The sequence below is a fragment of the Strix aluco genome, chromosome W (assembly GCF_031877795.1).
Source record: "Strix aluco isolate bStrAlu1 chromosome W, bStrAlu1.hap1, whole genome shotgun sequence".
NCBI classification, from domain to species: Eukaryota; Metazoa; Chordata; class Aves; order Strigiformes; family Strigidae; genus Strix; species Strix aluco.
The window spans coordinates 34,882,397-34,897,312 of record NC_133970.1 but is presented as its reverse complement, the minus strand read 5'-3'; the positions used below and the strand labels follow the sequence as shown (position 1 = coordinate 34,897,312).

The 14,916-nt window shown below is 36.4% G+C and overlaps 1 protein-coding gene across 3 annotated transcripts in view; it reads left to right on the top strand.

The window, feature by feature from the left end:
* LOC141917856 (junction-mediating and -regulatory protein-like) overlaps positions 1-14,232 on the top strand; it is a 97,409-nt gene extending 83,177 nt beyond the window's left edge. For 2 of the 3 annotated variants that reach the window (XM_074811452.1, XM_074811450.1), the window contains 4 exons: positions 2,438-2,524; positions 6,033-6,128; positions 7,423-7,966; positions 11,201-14,232. In XM_074811452.1, coding sequence (XP_074667553.1) covers positions 2,438-2,524; positions 6,033-6,128; positions 7,423-7,966; positions 11,201-11,508 — 1,035 coding nt within the window. In that variant the 3' untranslated portion in view covers positions 11,509-14,232. Of the gene's footprint in view, positions 1-2,437; positions 2,525-6,032; positions 6,129-7,422; positions 7,967-9,005; positions 9,090-11,200 lie in introns of all 3 variants that reach the window. The other variant, XR_012621481.1, reaches the window with a different exon arrangement.
* Positions 14,233-14,916: the final 684 nt, after the last annotated feature.

Sequence of the window (14,916 nt, the reverse complement as noted above, 5' to 3'; positions counted from 1 at the left end):
TGCTGAACTGAGATGAGAGTGCTTAATGATTTTCAGATTGTGTTCCTGACACCACCACTACTCCTCCTCCTTGCAACTGAAGATTCCCTTTGGAGAATGCCTCCTTTCTAGCAGCAGATATCATGATTAAGAAAACAATAGAAAACAACTCTCTATTGTTGGTTTTTATTTTTCAGAGGAGGTAGTTTCATCATCTGGGTATTTGAAAATCTTGTCTGTTGAGGAGATAACGCAGTGAAAGGGAATCAGTTACTGTGTGTAGAATAAGATTTTATGTAATATAAACTTCTGTGACTATAGTCTCTATTAGGCGAGGTGGGTCTCAGTCTCTTTTCCCAAGTACCAAGTAATAGGACAAGAGAAAATGGCCTCAAGTTGCACCAGGGGAGGTTTAGACTGGATGTTAGGTAAAATTTCTTCACTGAAAAAAAGGTATTTAAAAGATGTGTAGATGTGACACTTAAGGACATAGTTTAGTGGGACTTGGTAGTATGAACTTTATGGTTGGACTCGATGATCTTAATGGTCTTTTCCAACCTAAATGATTCTATGAAAGTCAGCACCAAATATGTTTTGGTCTGATTTAACCTCTTTCTTTTACATGCTTAGAATTTAGAATATCTTTCATTATTACTCTTAATCAAAAAGATTTAAATATTGATGCTAAAGAGAAAATGTTTCAGAAAAGTGTGCCCCCCAAGTATTGATGAGAGTATATTCCTGTAGTTTGCATATTAAAGTAGCTTACATGTTGGTTTTATTTCTTCAGTCTTGCCAACCTGTTAAAACAAACAAACAAAAAAAACCCAAAAAAACCCCAAACCTTAACATATAGTGTTTCTTGTTACTTTAAATATTCTTTTAATCGAATTGAGCACATAAATAGAGAATAAACTATAAAGGTAAATCAGTAATAGTATTGCAAAAAGTCTTTCAGATTCTCTAATAATGTTCCAAAGTTATTGCTGTGTCTTTGAAATGTAGAAATTAAGTAGTTTGTACTTTTGCAGTTACAAATTAAATGAATTAACTTTTCCATCTGTATTCTTTTCATCAGGGGAAAAAAAACCCCCACAAACAAATATAAAACCTACCAGAGTGTTTATATATATATAAAAAAATAGATATATACACACACACACAGAGCCTTCTGATGAAGCTGGGACAGTATTTCTACATAAACCTGTGCTCTTGTTGGAGTGTTACCCGTATGCAGTAGCAAAATTGATGGTCTTACTATTTAGAAACATTCAAGACAGCATGGTATTTCTTTCCTATACAGGAACCCTGATCGCAGTATGTCCATAGCTTTTAGGAGAACGTAGCTTTTTCTGCAGTTCCCAGTATCCAAAATTGTGAGCTTTTTTTATCCCTCCCCTCCTAGTTTTTTGTGTCTTTCTGGTACTACTGTAGTATCTTGCTTGATGGCTGATACTCCATCAGCTGCCCCAAGCAATAATTGGGACAGCAAAGCTCCTATCTGGCCCCACCCAGTAAATCAAGCTGACTGATGCCTGGAAAGCCCATTACTTTGGTGTTCTAGCTTCAGTCACGCTCCAAACTGTTTTCTAACACTGCCCTCTCTTACACAGATGTGAGTTCTATTTCTAACTGTACATCTGACCTTGTTCTAATTCTGTCTGGTGCTTTTACCAGGCCTAATTTCATTGCCCATACTGTCTGATTTCCTGGCCCTCAGTATTGTCCTATGAGCTTCTATGCTACTATAAATTTCTGCACATGCCTTTTCTTTGCAACTGATAGTTAATTCAGTTGTTTTTATATAATCTACCTTAACTTTGAGTGTCATGCTTCTTCCTGTCATCTATTGTAACATGTCCTGTTTTCTTTTTAACCTGTTCTTATTCACAGGCAATGTAATAAATGCTTGTTTTTAAACCAGACGTTACAGATGTGAACTCAGTATAATGTGAACCTGCTTGTGTATGCATAAAATTGTAACAACTTTATTAATGTTTGTGCTTGAAAATTGTACATGCAAAAGATGAACTGATGCTTGTAAATGGGAAGCTGCCTAGTTGCCTAAACAGAAATACATAGTATATTTGAGAGTTAGTTATTATCCATGTATACAGATATATGGAGTTGTATAATGGTTTTATGGAGTATTTGACAAATTGGTATTTCTTGCCACTTTTGTACTAGTATTGTAGAATAAACTTTTCAAGCAGCAGTTACTTGTATATGTTCTTTTGACAGTTAAAAGTAATAGGTTTGGGTTGGTTTGTCTTGGTTTTGTTTCCATTTAATGCTTTTATTCTAAGTTAAATTAGCTTGGTTAAATTAGCTTGTCTGAGATGGGCTTTGTAATTTTTATTTTTCTAATTCTTAGTGCTGTTTGCTAAATGTGACGTTATACACTGTAAATTGATATTGGAAATTTATATTTTACAGATAACATTTTATGTCTCTACAGGAGGTCTGTATCGCAAAGCATAATGAAAAGTTCCAGCAGCATCACCAGAGTGAGGAGGAATACAAAATGCACCATACTGTTCAGCTAGTAAGTTTGAGTTTTCTGCTGTTGAGTTTAGCCTTTAGTTAATAGCTTGCATTCCTCATGTCGTGGTTTGAGCCCAGAGGGCAACTGAGCATCATGAAGCCTCTCACTCCTTCCCCCTCAGGGATGAGAAGGAGAAAATAAAACAAAAGGCTTGGGAATCGAGACAAGGACAGGGAGGGATGACTCACCCATTATGGTCACAGGCAAAAGACAGACTCCATTGGGGAAGAAAAAGAACATCAATTTAATTTGAACACCGTCACCACTTAGTTTTCCAATCAGAGTAGGACAGTGAGAAGTATAACCACATCTTAAAAACACCTTCCCCCTACCCCTCCCTTCTTCCTGGGCTCAGCTTTGCTCACGATTTCTCTCCCTCCTCCACCACAGTGGTGCAGGGGGGCAGGGGATAGGGGGGTGCAGTCAGTTCATCACATGTTGTCTCTGCCATTCCTTCCTCCTCAGGGGGAGGACTCCTTGCACTCTTCCCCTGCTCTAGCATGGGGTCCCTCTCACGGGAGACAGTCCTCCATGAACTTTCTCTGACATGAGTCCTTCCCACGGGCTGCAGCTCTTCATGAGCTGCTCCAGCATGGGTCCCTCCCATGCATTGCAGTCCTCCCAGCGACGAACTGCTCCAGCGCGGGCTTCCCTCAGAGTCCTGGCATTCTTTGGGCGCATCCATCTGCTCCGGCATGGGGTCCTCTATGGGCTGCAGGTGGGCATCTGCTCCACCATGGATGTCCGTGGGCTGCAGGAGGACAGCCTGCCCTCTCACCATGGGCTGCAGGGGAGTCTCGGCTCTGGTGCCCCCCCCCCCCTTCCTCCTTTCTTCCACTGACCTCGGTGTTTGCATAGGTATCTCCCTCACAACTCCTCCTCCCAGGTTCCCCTTCTTAAATATGTTATCACAGAGGTGCAGCCACCACTGCTAATTGGCTCAGCCTTGGCCAGAGGCAGGTCTGACTTGGAGCTGGGGGAGCTTCGAGAAGCTTCTCACAGGGGCCACCACTGTAGCCCCCTCCCCCACTACCAAAACCCCCACCACACACACGAATCCAACGCACTTCATTATATGTTAATTAGTAGAGCATTCGAAGTGATAGCTGTTTTAAAAAGATGGTGTGTATCCTTGACCTTTGGACCATGAATTTCTGTATCATATTATGCTGGTAAGGGGGAGTATATATCTCTGTCAGGATGACATTAAACCCAAGCAAATAAAACAGTTCATTAATACTAGGTTCACAGTCTTAAGTGATTACTGCTAGGGTTAGGCTGCATGCAGTTTGTTATCATGTGCACATAGATGATTCTGGACATCTCTGAGTACAGTGTCAGATATGCTGAAATGAGTAAAGAAACCATACACATTTATTCTTGAATCTTAATAAGCTGTTTCATTATTTTTCTTTTCTCTACAAAAGTAATCACTTGAATTGTGTTGTATAAAGTATGTAGTTCCAGCTGTATGCTCCATGATTTTCTGCACAGTCTTATTGCAGAGAATAGGCTAGCTAGTCTAACTGTTGTGTTAGACTTTATCTAGTGATAGTTAGACTTTATCTTGAATATTCAAATACTGGGCTAGGTTTTGGGAGCTGATATAGTATCAATATTTAATAAATGTCACTGACAATGATGCATTGAAATACAAGTCTTGTTAATTCAGGCTTCAATTAGATTAGCAAAAGTGATTCTATTTCATCCTTATAAATTTTTAACATTGATACATTTGTCTAGGAACTCAGCTGCATAATTTATTTTATGAAAAGGCTACTTGTGAAAGACCACACGTATTGGTGTACTCTTTCAGGAAGTTAGAAAAATAGATTTTTCAGTTCTTACAATAAGGCAAAGGAATTTGCTATGTGGATTGCAGTCCATTTATCACTCTCTTGAAAATAAGACGACAAAGCTGAACGACTTTTTGGTCTCTAAAACACTATAGGGCTTTTTGATTATTTACTTCATGGAGTTGCCCACTTGCACTCTTATAAAGTACCTTATGCTAATTTTTTTGTCTTTTTTTCTGTTATTAATTTGACTGAAAAATTCTGCTATTATTGTAAAATAGATTTTCAGCCACTGGTTTTCATGAAGAATTTTGAAAAGATAATCTCAGAGGTGTCCAAACCTGAAACCAAATAAGAATTTCAATTTCATTATTCTTATTTAAAAACTACCCCCCCCTCAACAACCCCAAAACCAAAACACACCACTTCCCCCTCAGCAACAACAACAAAACCCAAAACAAACTAACCCTCGAGTTTGAGACTGCTTCAGGAGAAGTTTGAGACTATCCTTTCTTCTTGCTATAATCTTTTCTTTATGCTTCTGTTTTAATTTCTTTGCCCCATTGCTCAGTTACTTTCTTTTCACCACATCCTTTTAGTCCTCTTCTCCTTTTCCTGTTTCCTGTCTTTACCGTTTTTCAGACATGTCCTTGTCCTCCTCTCCCTAATGCATCTATACTTATCTCCCTTTAAATCACAGGAGCTGGCCCTTTATAAAGGACATTTTTTAATGATGATCATCATCATCTTTTAGAAGTAATACTTAATGCTGTGAATCTTTTAAGAATTAAAGCTACTGTTTCTGCTCAGGTTTTCTTTATAGTCACCTGTTCTATCACTTTTCCTGATAACTTCTGAAGTTATACATACAGTGACTTTTGCCATCTGATAACTAGTGTCCACTTTTAATAAATTTGACTGAAGCATAGTGTTTTGTTTCAAAGATGTAGTAACTTTGCTGAAGTTTTGTGAAAATGGATGACTATTTAAAGGAGGTGGATCCAAATGTGTGTTTTCACTGAGGCAAGATCCCCAAACATGAAAAAATATAGCTGTCTTATCTGCAAGGAAGAGCTTCAAACCTTTATTTAAAGATTACAGAAAATCAAGCTGGATGAAATAATGACAGCTTAAGTTAATTATATACAAAACTTTAGTTTACTAGTGTAAACTATAATGAAAATGCTTACTTAATTTGCTCAATATTGAATTCAAAACTTTGTGGCATTGAGTTCTGTGATTTCTTGCACTGTAAAAATTTTAATATGACTTGTTTTAAATGTGCAACCTTGCAATTTGAACTGTCATTTTGGTTTTGGAATGAGAGAAAATGGATACTGGTTTGCTGTCTGGCTAACTTACACAATTTTAAATTTATGGGATTTTTTTTTCAGTATAATATTCTGTTACATCTCTAGTTATTTATCATCTTTCAAGGTAAAAAGTTCCAGTCTTTAAAGTGATCCAGTTCCAGATGGAAATCTTTCTTTATTGAGTTTTGCATTTCTTCAAGGTTATAAAACATGAAATGCATATTTTTTTAAGGGGAAGACAAAGGCCAAGTTTTGAAGGTCAGAAATGTGTTTATTTGAGAAGTAGATTGTTAGGTAATTCCTAACAATTAGTAGAAGAGTTATTTTAATTCAGGGTTTTTTTTATGCTAACCATAGCATCGGATGTAATATTTACATGTTTTCCATATATTTTCTCAGAAGCAAGATCAACTACAAGATGAAGAGGAAAGAAAGAGCTCCTGGGTTAGTCAGGAACGACAGAAAACACTGGACAGACTTCGCACGTTTAAACAGGTAACAAAAGAAGAGTTGTTCTTTTCCACCAATTTCTTTGCAAAGAAATTTGTCCTCATTCCAGGACTATATTATGCTATTAGTTATTCTCTGTCATTGTATAGTTAACTGTTCTTTGGAAAATGTACAACAAAATATGGCATTGGTGGTAGCAAATTTCTCTGGCCGTTGCATTCCCAGTGTCGTAATAAGCTTCTGTTTGCTGTCACATCTACACATTGTGACAAGACACACAGCAAACTTTCCCAAAAGAAATATAATCTAAATGGTATTTCATACAAAGACCATTATCATCTGACATACCCTCACTACCACTGATTGCAATAACACCTGCCTGCCCCTTCCTATTACAATGTAAGTATCAAAAAATGGATAGAAGATGCAATGAAGGGGAGAGAATAAGGAAAGGGATGAAAGTGCAAGAAAAGAGAGACTGTATTAATTGGTGAAGACTTTGTTTTGGGGTTTTTTGCTGAATACATAAAAAAAATATAGATATGAGAAGTTTCTTTACTGGAAAGCTGTCTTGCTTAGCAGTAGTCTTCATATCCTTATTGTTTGGAAGGCTTTTGAATTGCATAGCTTCTGTAAATTAAAGCAAATTTACTTATTTTAACCAGCACCTGTTAATGCACTGACTTTATGTATGAGCACATTTATATTGATATGATCTCTATTGCTTTAGTCCTGCCACAATAGTCTAAAATGTTTTAGGCCTGCATTTCAGATGCAGTTTTTACTGTTGCATAAAAATGGCCATGGATGAAGCTAATTTGAAAAGACAGATACTGAAGCAGCAGATTTAAGAACTAAATTAAAAACACTTTGGAAATTCTTAAAATGTTTGATATTTTCAAGAGATACCTTTTTAAGCAGTATGATTCACATCTAAGGCCAGCATATTAGGTTAGAGAAGACTTTGCAGCAGAGAGTGCCACTGACCAGTTTTAGAAAAGGGAAGCAAGATGGAAATTTGAATTTTAGTTTTCAGAAAAAACAGTTTTAAATGTACAGTCTGGTTCTTAGTGAAATCCTAACTTTAACCTATGTGTATCCCTGACTAAACCAATCACATGTAAATGATGGCTTAACCAAGAATAACAATTAAGAAAATGGATCATTTTTGCATAAAGGTGAGGATATATTTGCTTTGTTTTTATGCCCAGTGCAAAATGAATGAAAATAGTAGATGAATTCTACTTCTCAGAAAGGCAAACCCTAATGACTAGTACTTAGTATCTAAAATAGTGTGTTGCATGTACTTATCTAATTGTAAATAACTTCTTCACTTTAGCGGTACCCTGGGCAAGTAATACTTAAATCAACCAGACTACGACTGGCTCATGCAAGAAGAAAATGTGCAGCCAGCTCAGTGTCCTGTGTAGATCAGCCTCAATCTTTGCCAGCAACCATACAAATCCAAGACAAAAGTGAAGAGGTGGAATTGGAAAATGCAGTTCAGCCTTTGAAAGTGCAGGAATCCACAAGCTTAGAACAACTTCAAGATATCTTATTACCTCCCAATGGTGCTACTTCTGAACTGCCTCATGTTAGTACTTCTCCACTCACCAGTAATGAGCTTCAACCAGAGACTGTTATTGTAGTACCGCTTCCACCCCCTTTGCCTCCACCACCTCCGCTTCCACCTTTGTCCTCCAAGGAAGATGACACCAAATCCTTAGAGAAAAGTGACAGATTTGTTAAACATCAGAGTGAGAAGGGAGTCCAGCCCTCTTCCAGTGTCCCAACAGCACATCTGTTTGACAGCAGTCAGTTAGTCAATGCCAAGAAGAAGCTTAAGAAGACTGGTGATCTGGAGGGTTTACACAGGAAGAGAGGTAATGTTTTAATTTCTATGTATTTAATTGTAATGCACATCAATTCCTCTTTTGAATTGCTATATATAGAGAAGTGTATGCTGTGATCTATTTATAATTATTAATGGGAAAGTTGTTAAATCCTTTTCAGTTGGCAACTCAAACAAATGTTAGGACCTGTATGACAGTGTGTGGTATACTTGTTCAGTTAGACAGAAAACACTTGTGAAACTGATCCCATGATATACCACATTAGACTAGTTGAAAAATGGAGTTGTCTAAAAGATTCTTTTTTCCTATCTTTTTTACAGCTAGCACTACAAGTATTATATGCTTCACCTGAGGGCACAGTGATTTTTTTTTTTTTTAATAACAGAATTTTATGTAATTTATGACCTAGTAAAATGAATACTTGTCTTGGGTCATAGGAAACCTTGAGACTGCTTTCTTCAAGGTTTCTTCAAATTTTCATACAAAAATCCACAAACTCTCAAGTCCCCTTGAGAGCTGAGTAAGAATATATACATTTAACTACAATTGAGCATTAAATCTATAATCATTTAGCAAAGCATGTTGATAAATAGTTAAAAGATCGAAAACTTATTTTGGAAACTGAGGCAAGTGAATAGAGAACAGGGCTGATCTGGGAGATGTTACAACTTCACTGTGATTCTGGGCTACTTGTTTTTAACTGTTTATCCTTTATCCCATATATAAAATGGGGAGAATGGCAGCCATGTTTCAACAAAATAATCTTGATGTTTCAATGAAACATGGTATATTAGAGCAAAGTTTTTATTTGAAAATCAGAGATGGGATTTTAAAAAGCGCTCAGCTGAACTGTTTTACTGGAAGTCACTGAGAAAAAAGTACCTCGGGTGGGCCTTGGTTCACACTACTGTAATATGGTTGTAAATAACCTTTTATTAAAAGTTCTGTCTGGCTCTGTCAGTTACAACTACAGAAAACATCCCTCAACTGGCATTTTCCCTCATCCAGATAAAATCAAAATTAGAACTCTTTTCGTCTATCAGGCAGTAACAAGGAGTGTTTCTTCTAGAATTGTCCTTGAATGACTGAAAAACCTTGAAGCGACTGAATAGTTATAGAATTTTTAAGCTCTTACGAGTCTTGCAAGTCACAGGTACAGTGTCTTAAGTTAATTATTGATTTTGATGCTGCTGTGCTCCATGTTTGTAGTGCTAGGGCCTGAATAATAGGCCCTGAAACAAAGTTGACCTCTAGATGAACCTCACAACCAAATGTTATCCATTATTAGTATCTCCTAGTTAGTAAAATCTGTATTACCATTAGCGTTTATTAATTAGTATCTGATCATTAACAAAATATGTATGCTCACTAGCGAAAGATGTAGCTTAGACAAAATGTAATCAGTAGTGAGGATGAAATGCTGTGAGAATGTATCCAACTTCCCTTGTTTAGTCTTGTTCAAGGCTGAGAACCCAAGTGTTTGGCCTTGTTAGAAACTCCCTTGGTTCCCCCCTGAGCCCTGGCCAGGCTTTGGGTGGAATCCAACAGGAGGATGAAACCAGATGTTTCCGCTCAAAGAAAGGTGCAAGTCATTCTGGCTTGCTGATTTTTTGTATATAAGGCTGGACCCTCTTGCCGCGACTTTGGAAGCCTCACCTACGGGTGGACGCACCGCGTAGGATTTCCCACTTGCCGGGACAGGCTCTCCAAATCCTCGCTGTAACCGGGGCTGCCCAGTGACTGCGGGTCTGGATGATGGTAACGTATGCAAGTGGTGATGGATCTTTCTTAATCACTATTCTCCCCATCATGTAGTAATGATTAGGTGCATTACCTTGCTTATTCTTATTTTCTATAATTAACTGTATATAGTAATAATTAAGTGTACTGTTCTGTATTTTTCTTATTAGTTATTTTCTGTATTACTTGGTTATATCCTTTAATTATTAACAGTAAAATCAGCCTACTCTTTTCACTCTGGTGTCTGAGTTTAATTGGCATCCTCGATTAGCAGAACAATGTTTAATTTTCTGTAGTCCTATTGTTTATTTTTCTGATACCCATTTTGTTTTTCAATTTTATATAAAACATGTATTGTGTGTACAACTTGATTATACATCATAAAATGACAAATATAAAATCAAATTATATCTTCCCTCTTAAGAGTATCATTAATATCTGCAGCTGTACTCTACCTGCTGCTCTGTATTCCCTGAGATGTTCTGAGTCTCTAACTGGCTTCAGAAATTTGTGTCTCTGATAGATGAGTATTTTACAATCCTTCCTTCCTCTTTCAAATGTGCAGTCCTGTTTTCTTCTTTTATTTCTCTCTTTCTCGTGTCTATTCCTCTTGTCTGGGACATTACTTTGATGGACAAAGTCAACTCAAAAATGCAAAATGGGTTTTAAAAATATACAACAAAAACTGTACGTAGTATGTGCTAGTGTGTGGGAGCTATCTTGGATTGTTGTGCTTTATTATATTGCATTCTCTGACATAGAGATCTTACCTACTTGTAGCTCTTCAAAGAGACAAAGCCTGATTTTTATTTCTGCAGAGAACTAGTTTCAAATTGATGATAAAGGAAGGATTTGTGATAAAGTATTAACTCTTACTTCTCTGTCTTCATTAATTATAAAGGAAGATAATTTATATAGGCACACTGTGACTAGGTGCTGATACATACATGAATCCAGAGAAGCAGGAAAATGCATGCTGTTGCAGTTGACTGTACTGCTGCTTCCCTCACTGGCATGTAGTAATAGTCATACAGTAGGTAAAATCAGCCACAAAATGCAAGTGCTGAGAATGTAGGCTCTGTGCTTGCATTTCTGTGACTGCACAGTCCAATACTTAAGATGCATACTCATTACCTGAGTTTCAAAGTCAAGAAATATAATGTAATATACACTTTCATTATGTTGGATTCATTGCAGCTGTCTTGATTTTCTTGAGTGCAAACAGGAAAGCCATCTTGTTCAAAAAGTTCTGCTACCTGCCTTTATAGGAGGTTACTTAGTTTCAGAAATTATAATTGTCTATATAATCCAGTTTTGACCTGGTAATAGGGAAGATAAATTTGGAGGCTAAAACAATAATAGAGCTACAGAATGATAAAATTGAAAACACTACAGTCTCCTTTATACTTATGGTATGGGACTATCACATTAATTGCATGTGGCTACTTTTTGGTCTGTAGGAAATAAAGAAGACTGAATAAATTTAGTAAAAATAATACTGAAGGTCTTTTGATTTTTCTGCAGTGAGTTCCCCAATGGATGAAGTGCTGGCTTCCTTGAAGCGTGGCAGCTTTCACTTAAGAAAAGTTGAGCAAAGAAGTCTTCCTCCTTTTCCCGATGAAGATGATAGCAATAACATCTTAGCACAGATCAGGAAAGGGGTCAAACTGAAGAAAGTGCAGAAAGATGTTTTGAGAGAATCCTTTACAATTCTGCCTGATACTGACCCTCTGACAAGGAGCATTCATGAAGCACTGCGACGAATTAAGGAAGCATCACCTGAATCAGAGGATGAAGAGGAGAGTTTGCCTTGCACAGACTGGGAAAATTAACCTGTAATTAACCTACGTTTTTAAAAAAAATATTTCTTCCAACGCTTTTTGTATAGCAATAGCTGCTAAACCTCAGGTTATACATTCTAGGAGACTTAGTATGAATGTGACTAAACTGACGTCCAACGTGATAAAACATGCACGTAGGAATTTAGTATCACTGACTTCAAAGGAATTTAAAGTTTATAGTAAGGAAAACTTTTTTTAAGCAACATCTTAGCCTCTTATTGTTTGAATACTTTTGCTGAATAGTGACAGGACTGCTCTTATAAAAAGCTCTATTTTATTTAGTAAATTTGAAGGGACTGTTTGCAGCTTACCAAAATGCTTTAAAAAGCTTTTAAGTAACAAAACACACAATTTCTCTTGGACACATCCTATACTTATTTTCTAATTACTTCTGGCCTTGTAAAAATTTAGCATGCTTATCACTTCAGACTGAATAGCTCCAAGTGAGGGACAATTATATTTGACTGCTGAACACATTGAAATCTCATTGGTTACCCTGTGTGACTGAGTTTTTGATAGCTTGGTTTCAGTCTGTAAACACTCTGACTTAATTGAATTTCTAGACTATAAACAGTAAATATACAAATATCATTTATATTTCTGCTACTCATGCGAATCCCATGAACTTGCATTATACTAAGCTACAGTGCCTGAAAGTACAGATATTAGACTTCAGCAGATGATGTTAATGATTTCAGAACAAACTAGAAATTGGCAAGAGATTAGTTTTCAAAATTAAGGCTGCATCAGGAGCACAAAGAGATTCTTGATTATACCACCATACAGCACTATTCTTCTGCGGTGGTTCTTTTCTGCTACTGGCATATGGATGAACATAAGTCTGAATAAAAGGTCCCATTAAACTTATTTGCAAGTATTTAAAATTTGGAGAGGTATGACAATTTCTAAAGGATTTAAAAATTTGTTTAGAAATCAAAGGATATTTCAAGAATATGGGAGATAAATATTTATAAACCTTGCAATGCAGCTAGCAGTAGAAAAAAAGATAACCTTTTTGGATATTTACAATCAGGCAATTCTATCCTGGTTAGTTATTACCATAGCTGGAGAGTGACTACTGATAAAGTGCTATAGCTGTTTAAAAACTGAAGTTGACTTAGCACATCATCTGTTGAATGTTGTTGTGATTATGAAATACTGTGTTTCAAACTGTTCCACTGGTATGCTATTTTCAAATAATTATATTTTAAAATGTTTAAAAAGGAAAATAAATGTTACCTTTATTTCTTCATGAACTAGCCATTGGCCACACTAATGATTTAATACTGTTTAATTATGGCATGCTCCTTCTATACCAAATGTACTGTTAGTTTTGGAGTTGAAAATCCAGGAGTGGAGGTGTACTTAACTCTTGCTGAAACTCAAAGTGAGAATAATTTTGCTTGGATCTAACTTTTTCTGTTATTTACATACTGAAAACTCCCACTATCACAGCCCTTCAGAAATCCAAGTGATAAGTATAAAAAAAAGACATGCCTTGGAATTTACTTGGCTTTTTCAGTGCAATTATTCTCTTTTCATTTCCTAGATAACTGAGCAAATTTAAACTTTGTGATTTGACTTTATGGTTTTAGTAAACCTAACTTATTCTTTGGGATCTTGTTTGCATTATTTAACACTATGGGTCATTAAAAAAAAAAAAAAGAAATTATCCAAGAGTGACTTTGAATTTTTTTAATCTAGTTGGTGAACCTCCTAAACATTTTCCATTGGAAGTGTATCCTCTTAGAAGTCTTATGTGTACATTGCTGTACAATATAAATAAATACATGTGTTTTTTCTCTGCTGTCTTTTGCAGCCCTTTAGAAGCAGTTCAGAGTGCACATTGAAAATCACTGCCATGCAGTCAGTATCTGTAGTGCACCAGTTGTTGTCTCATTTTTAACAGTCTACAGTTATGGCATTTTCCCTTTTTAAGGATGCGCTCCTGTCAAATGCTGGGGTCCTGGGAAATCACTTGGACCTAAAGCAGGATGCAGTGTCAGAGCTCTGAGTGTGTGCTCCTTGAAGTTTTTCACACACCTGGGACCTGCTTTCTCTTACCAATACCATATTTTACTATGAAAACAATATTGTTTTCACAAGGTGAGACTGTTTAACAAATAGTACATATTTGATTTGAAAATGGTTCTACAAAATAGCTAACAGCTCAGAAAGGAAAAATGGGCCCCTGCTATGGAAGCGTGTGAAATAACCTGAGACAACAGAGAGATTGAAACAAAGCCCTCGTGAAATTCAGCTGAAGAAATACTTTTCACATAGATGAGTGTACTTGCTTGAACATACAGACTGGTTATCCAGTAGTTATTACACAATAATAAAATCTAATAAAAGTCTGTTGTAGAAATTGCAGAATAGTATTCTTCATTATAAGGTTATCAGTTTAATAGCATGCTTTATTAAAAAGATTGATCTATAACTAAAATGATTGATTTATAACTAAGCTCTGCACATCCAAAAAAACAGTTACAGAGATTTTAGGTTGAAAACAACAAAATACAAAAGTTTATTAGCACATATGTAATGCAATTATTTGTCTTAGGAATGAAGGCTAAATCTGATATAATGATGTATGTTTATCAAGTGCCAAAAAGTGTCTTAATGTATGTGCAGCAATAGTATTAAAGTGCACATTGAAGTGATTTCCTTAATTGTTGAAGTTTCAAGACAAACTAATAGTAACTAATTCCTGTAGGAGATCTAGTCATCTCTTGTATTACCTGCTTTATGAGTTAACTTGTGTGTAAAGTTACGACTAACTTTTTTTTTCTTTTTAAGAGCAGCTCCTTCCTTACGGACACTCTAACCCATGTACAAAAATATTGAGGCATTCTGTATATCTGAAGTACAGCTGAACAAGTAGTATAAAGATGCAGTAGCTTCTGTATGAAAAAACCAGAAGATTATTGGTTATCAAATGTATCCCAAGCCTATCTGTGTGTATGTACATAATGGTACACATAAATCACTATAGTGCATTTAGAGTAATATAGTAATATAGTGCATTAGTAAGTAAAGCAAAACCTGGGTTCCTGGGAGTGACAGACAATGTAACTGGGTGAAGAAGCGAGCTTTTGCTCTCCATAGTCTTCTAATCCAGTATTTTGGGCCTCTTCAAGCTCTAATCTGTCTTCATTGCCAATAATGCCAAAAGGCAAAAAAAGACTTGGTCATACTCTGTGTGTCCTGGCTCCAGAGTTTAGTATCATTACTCTGGGAGCAAAGAGCATCAAGGCTTTTAAAGACACTGCTCAGTATTGCATGTTGGAATTGCTGAATATGTTGATCAGAGAGTATTTGTACAGCCATTTAGCTTTTCAGATGTTCCTTGCCTTCCCCCCCAAACAGGTGATTCACAGCCACTGAAGTGAGAAAAGA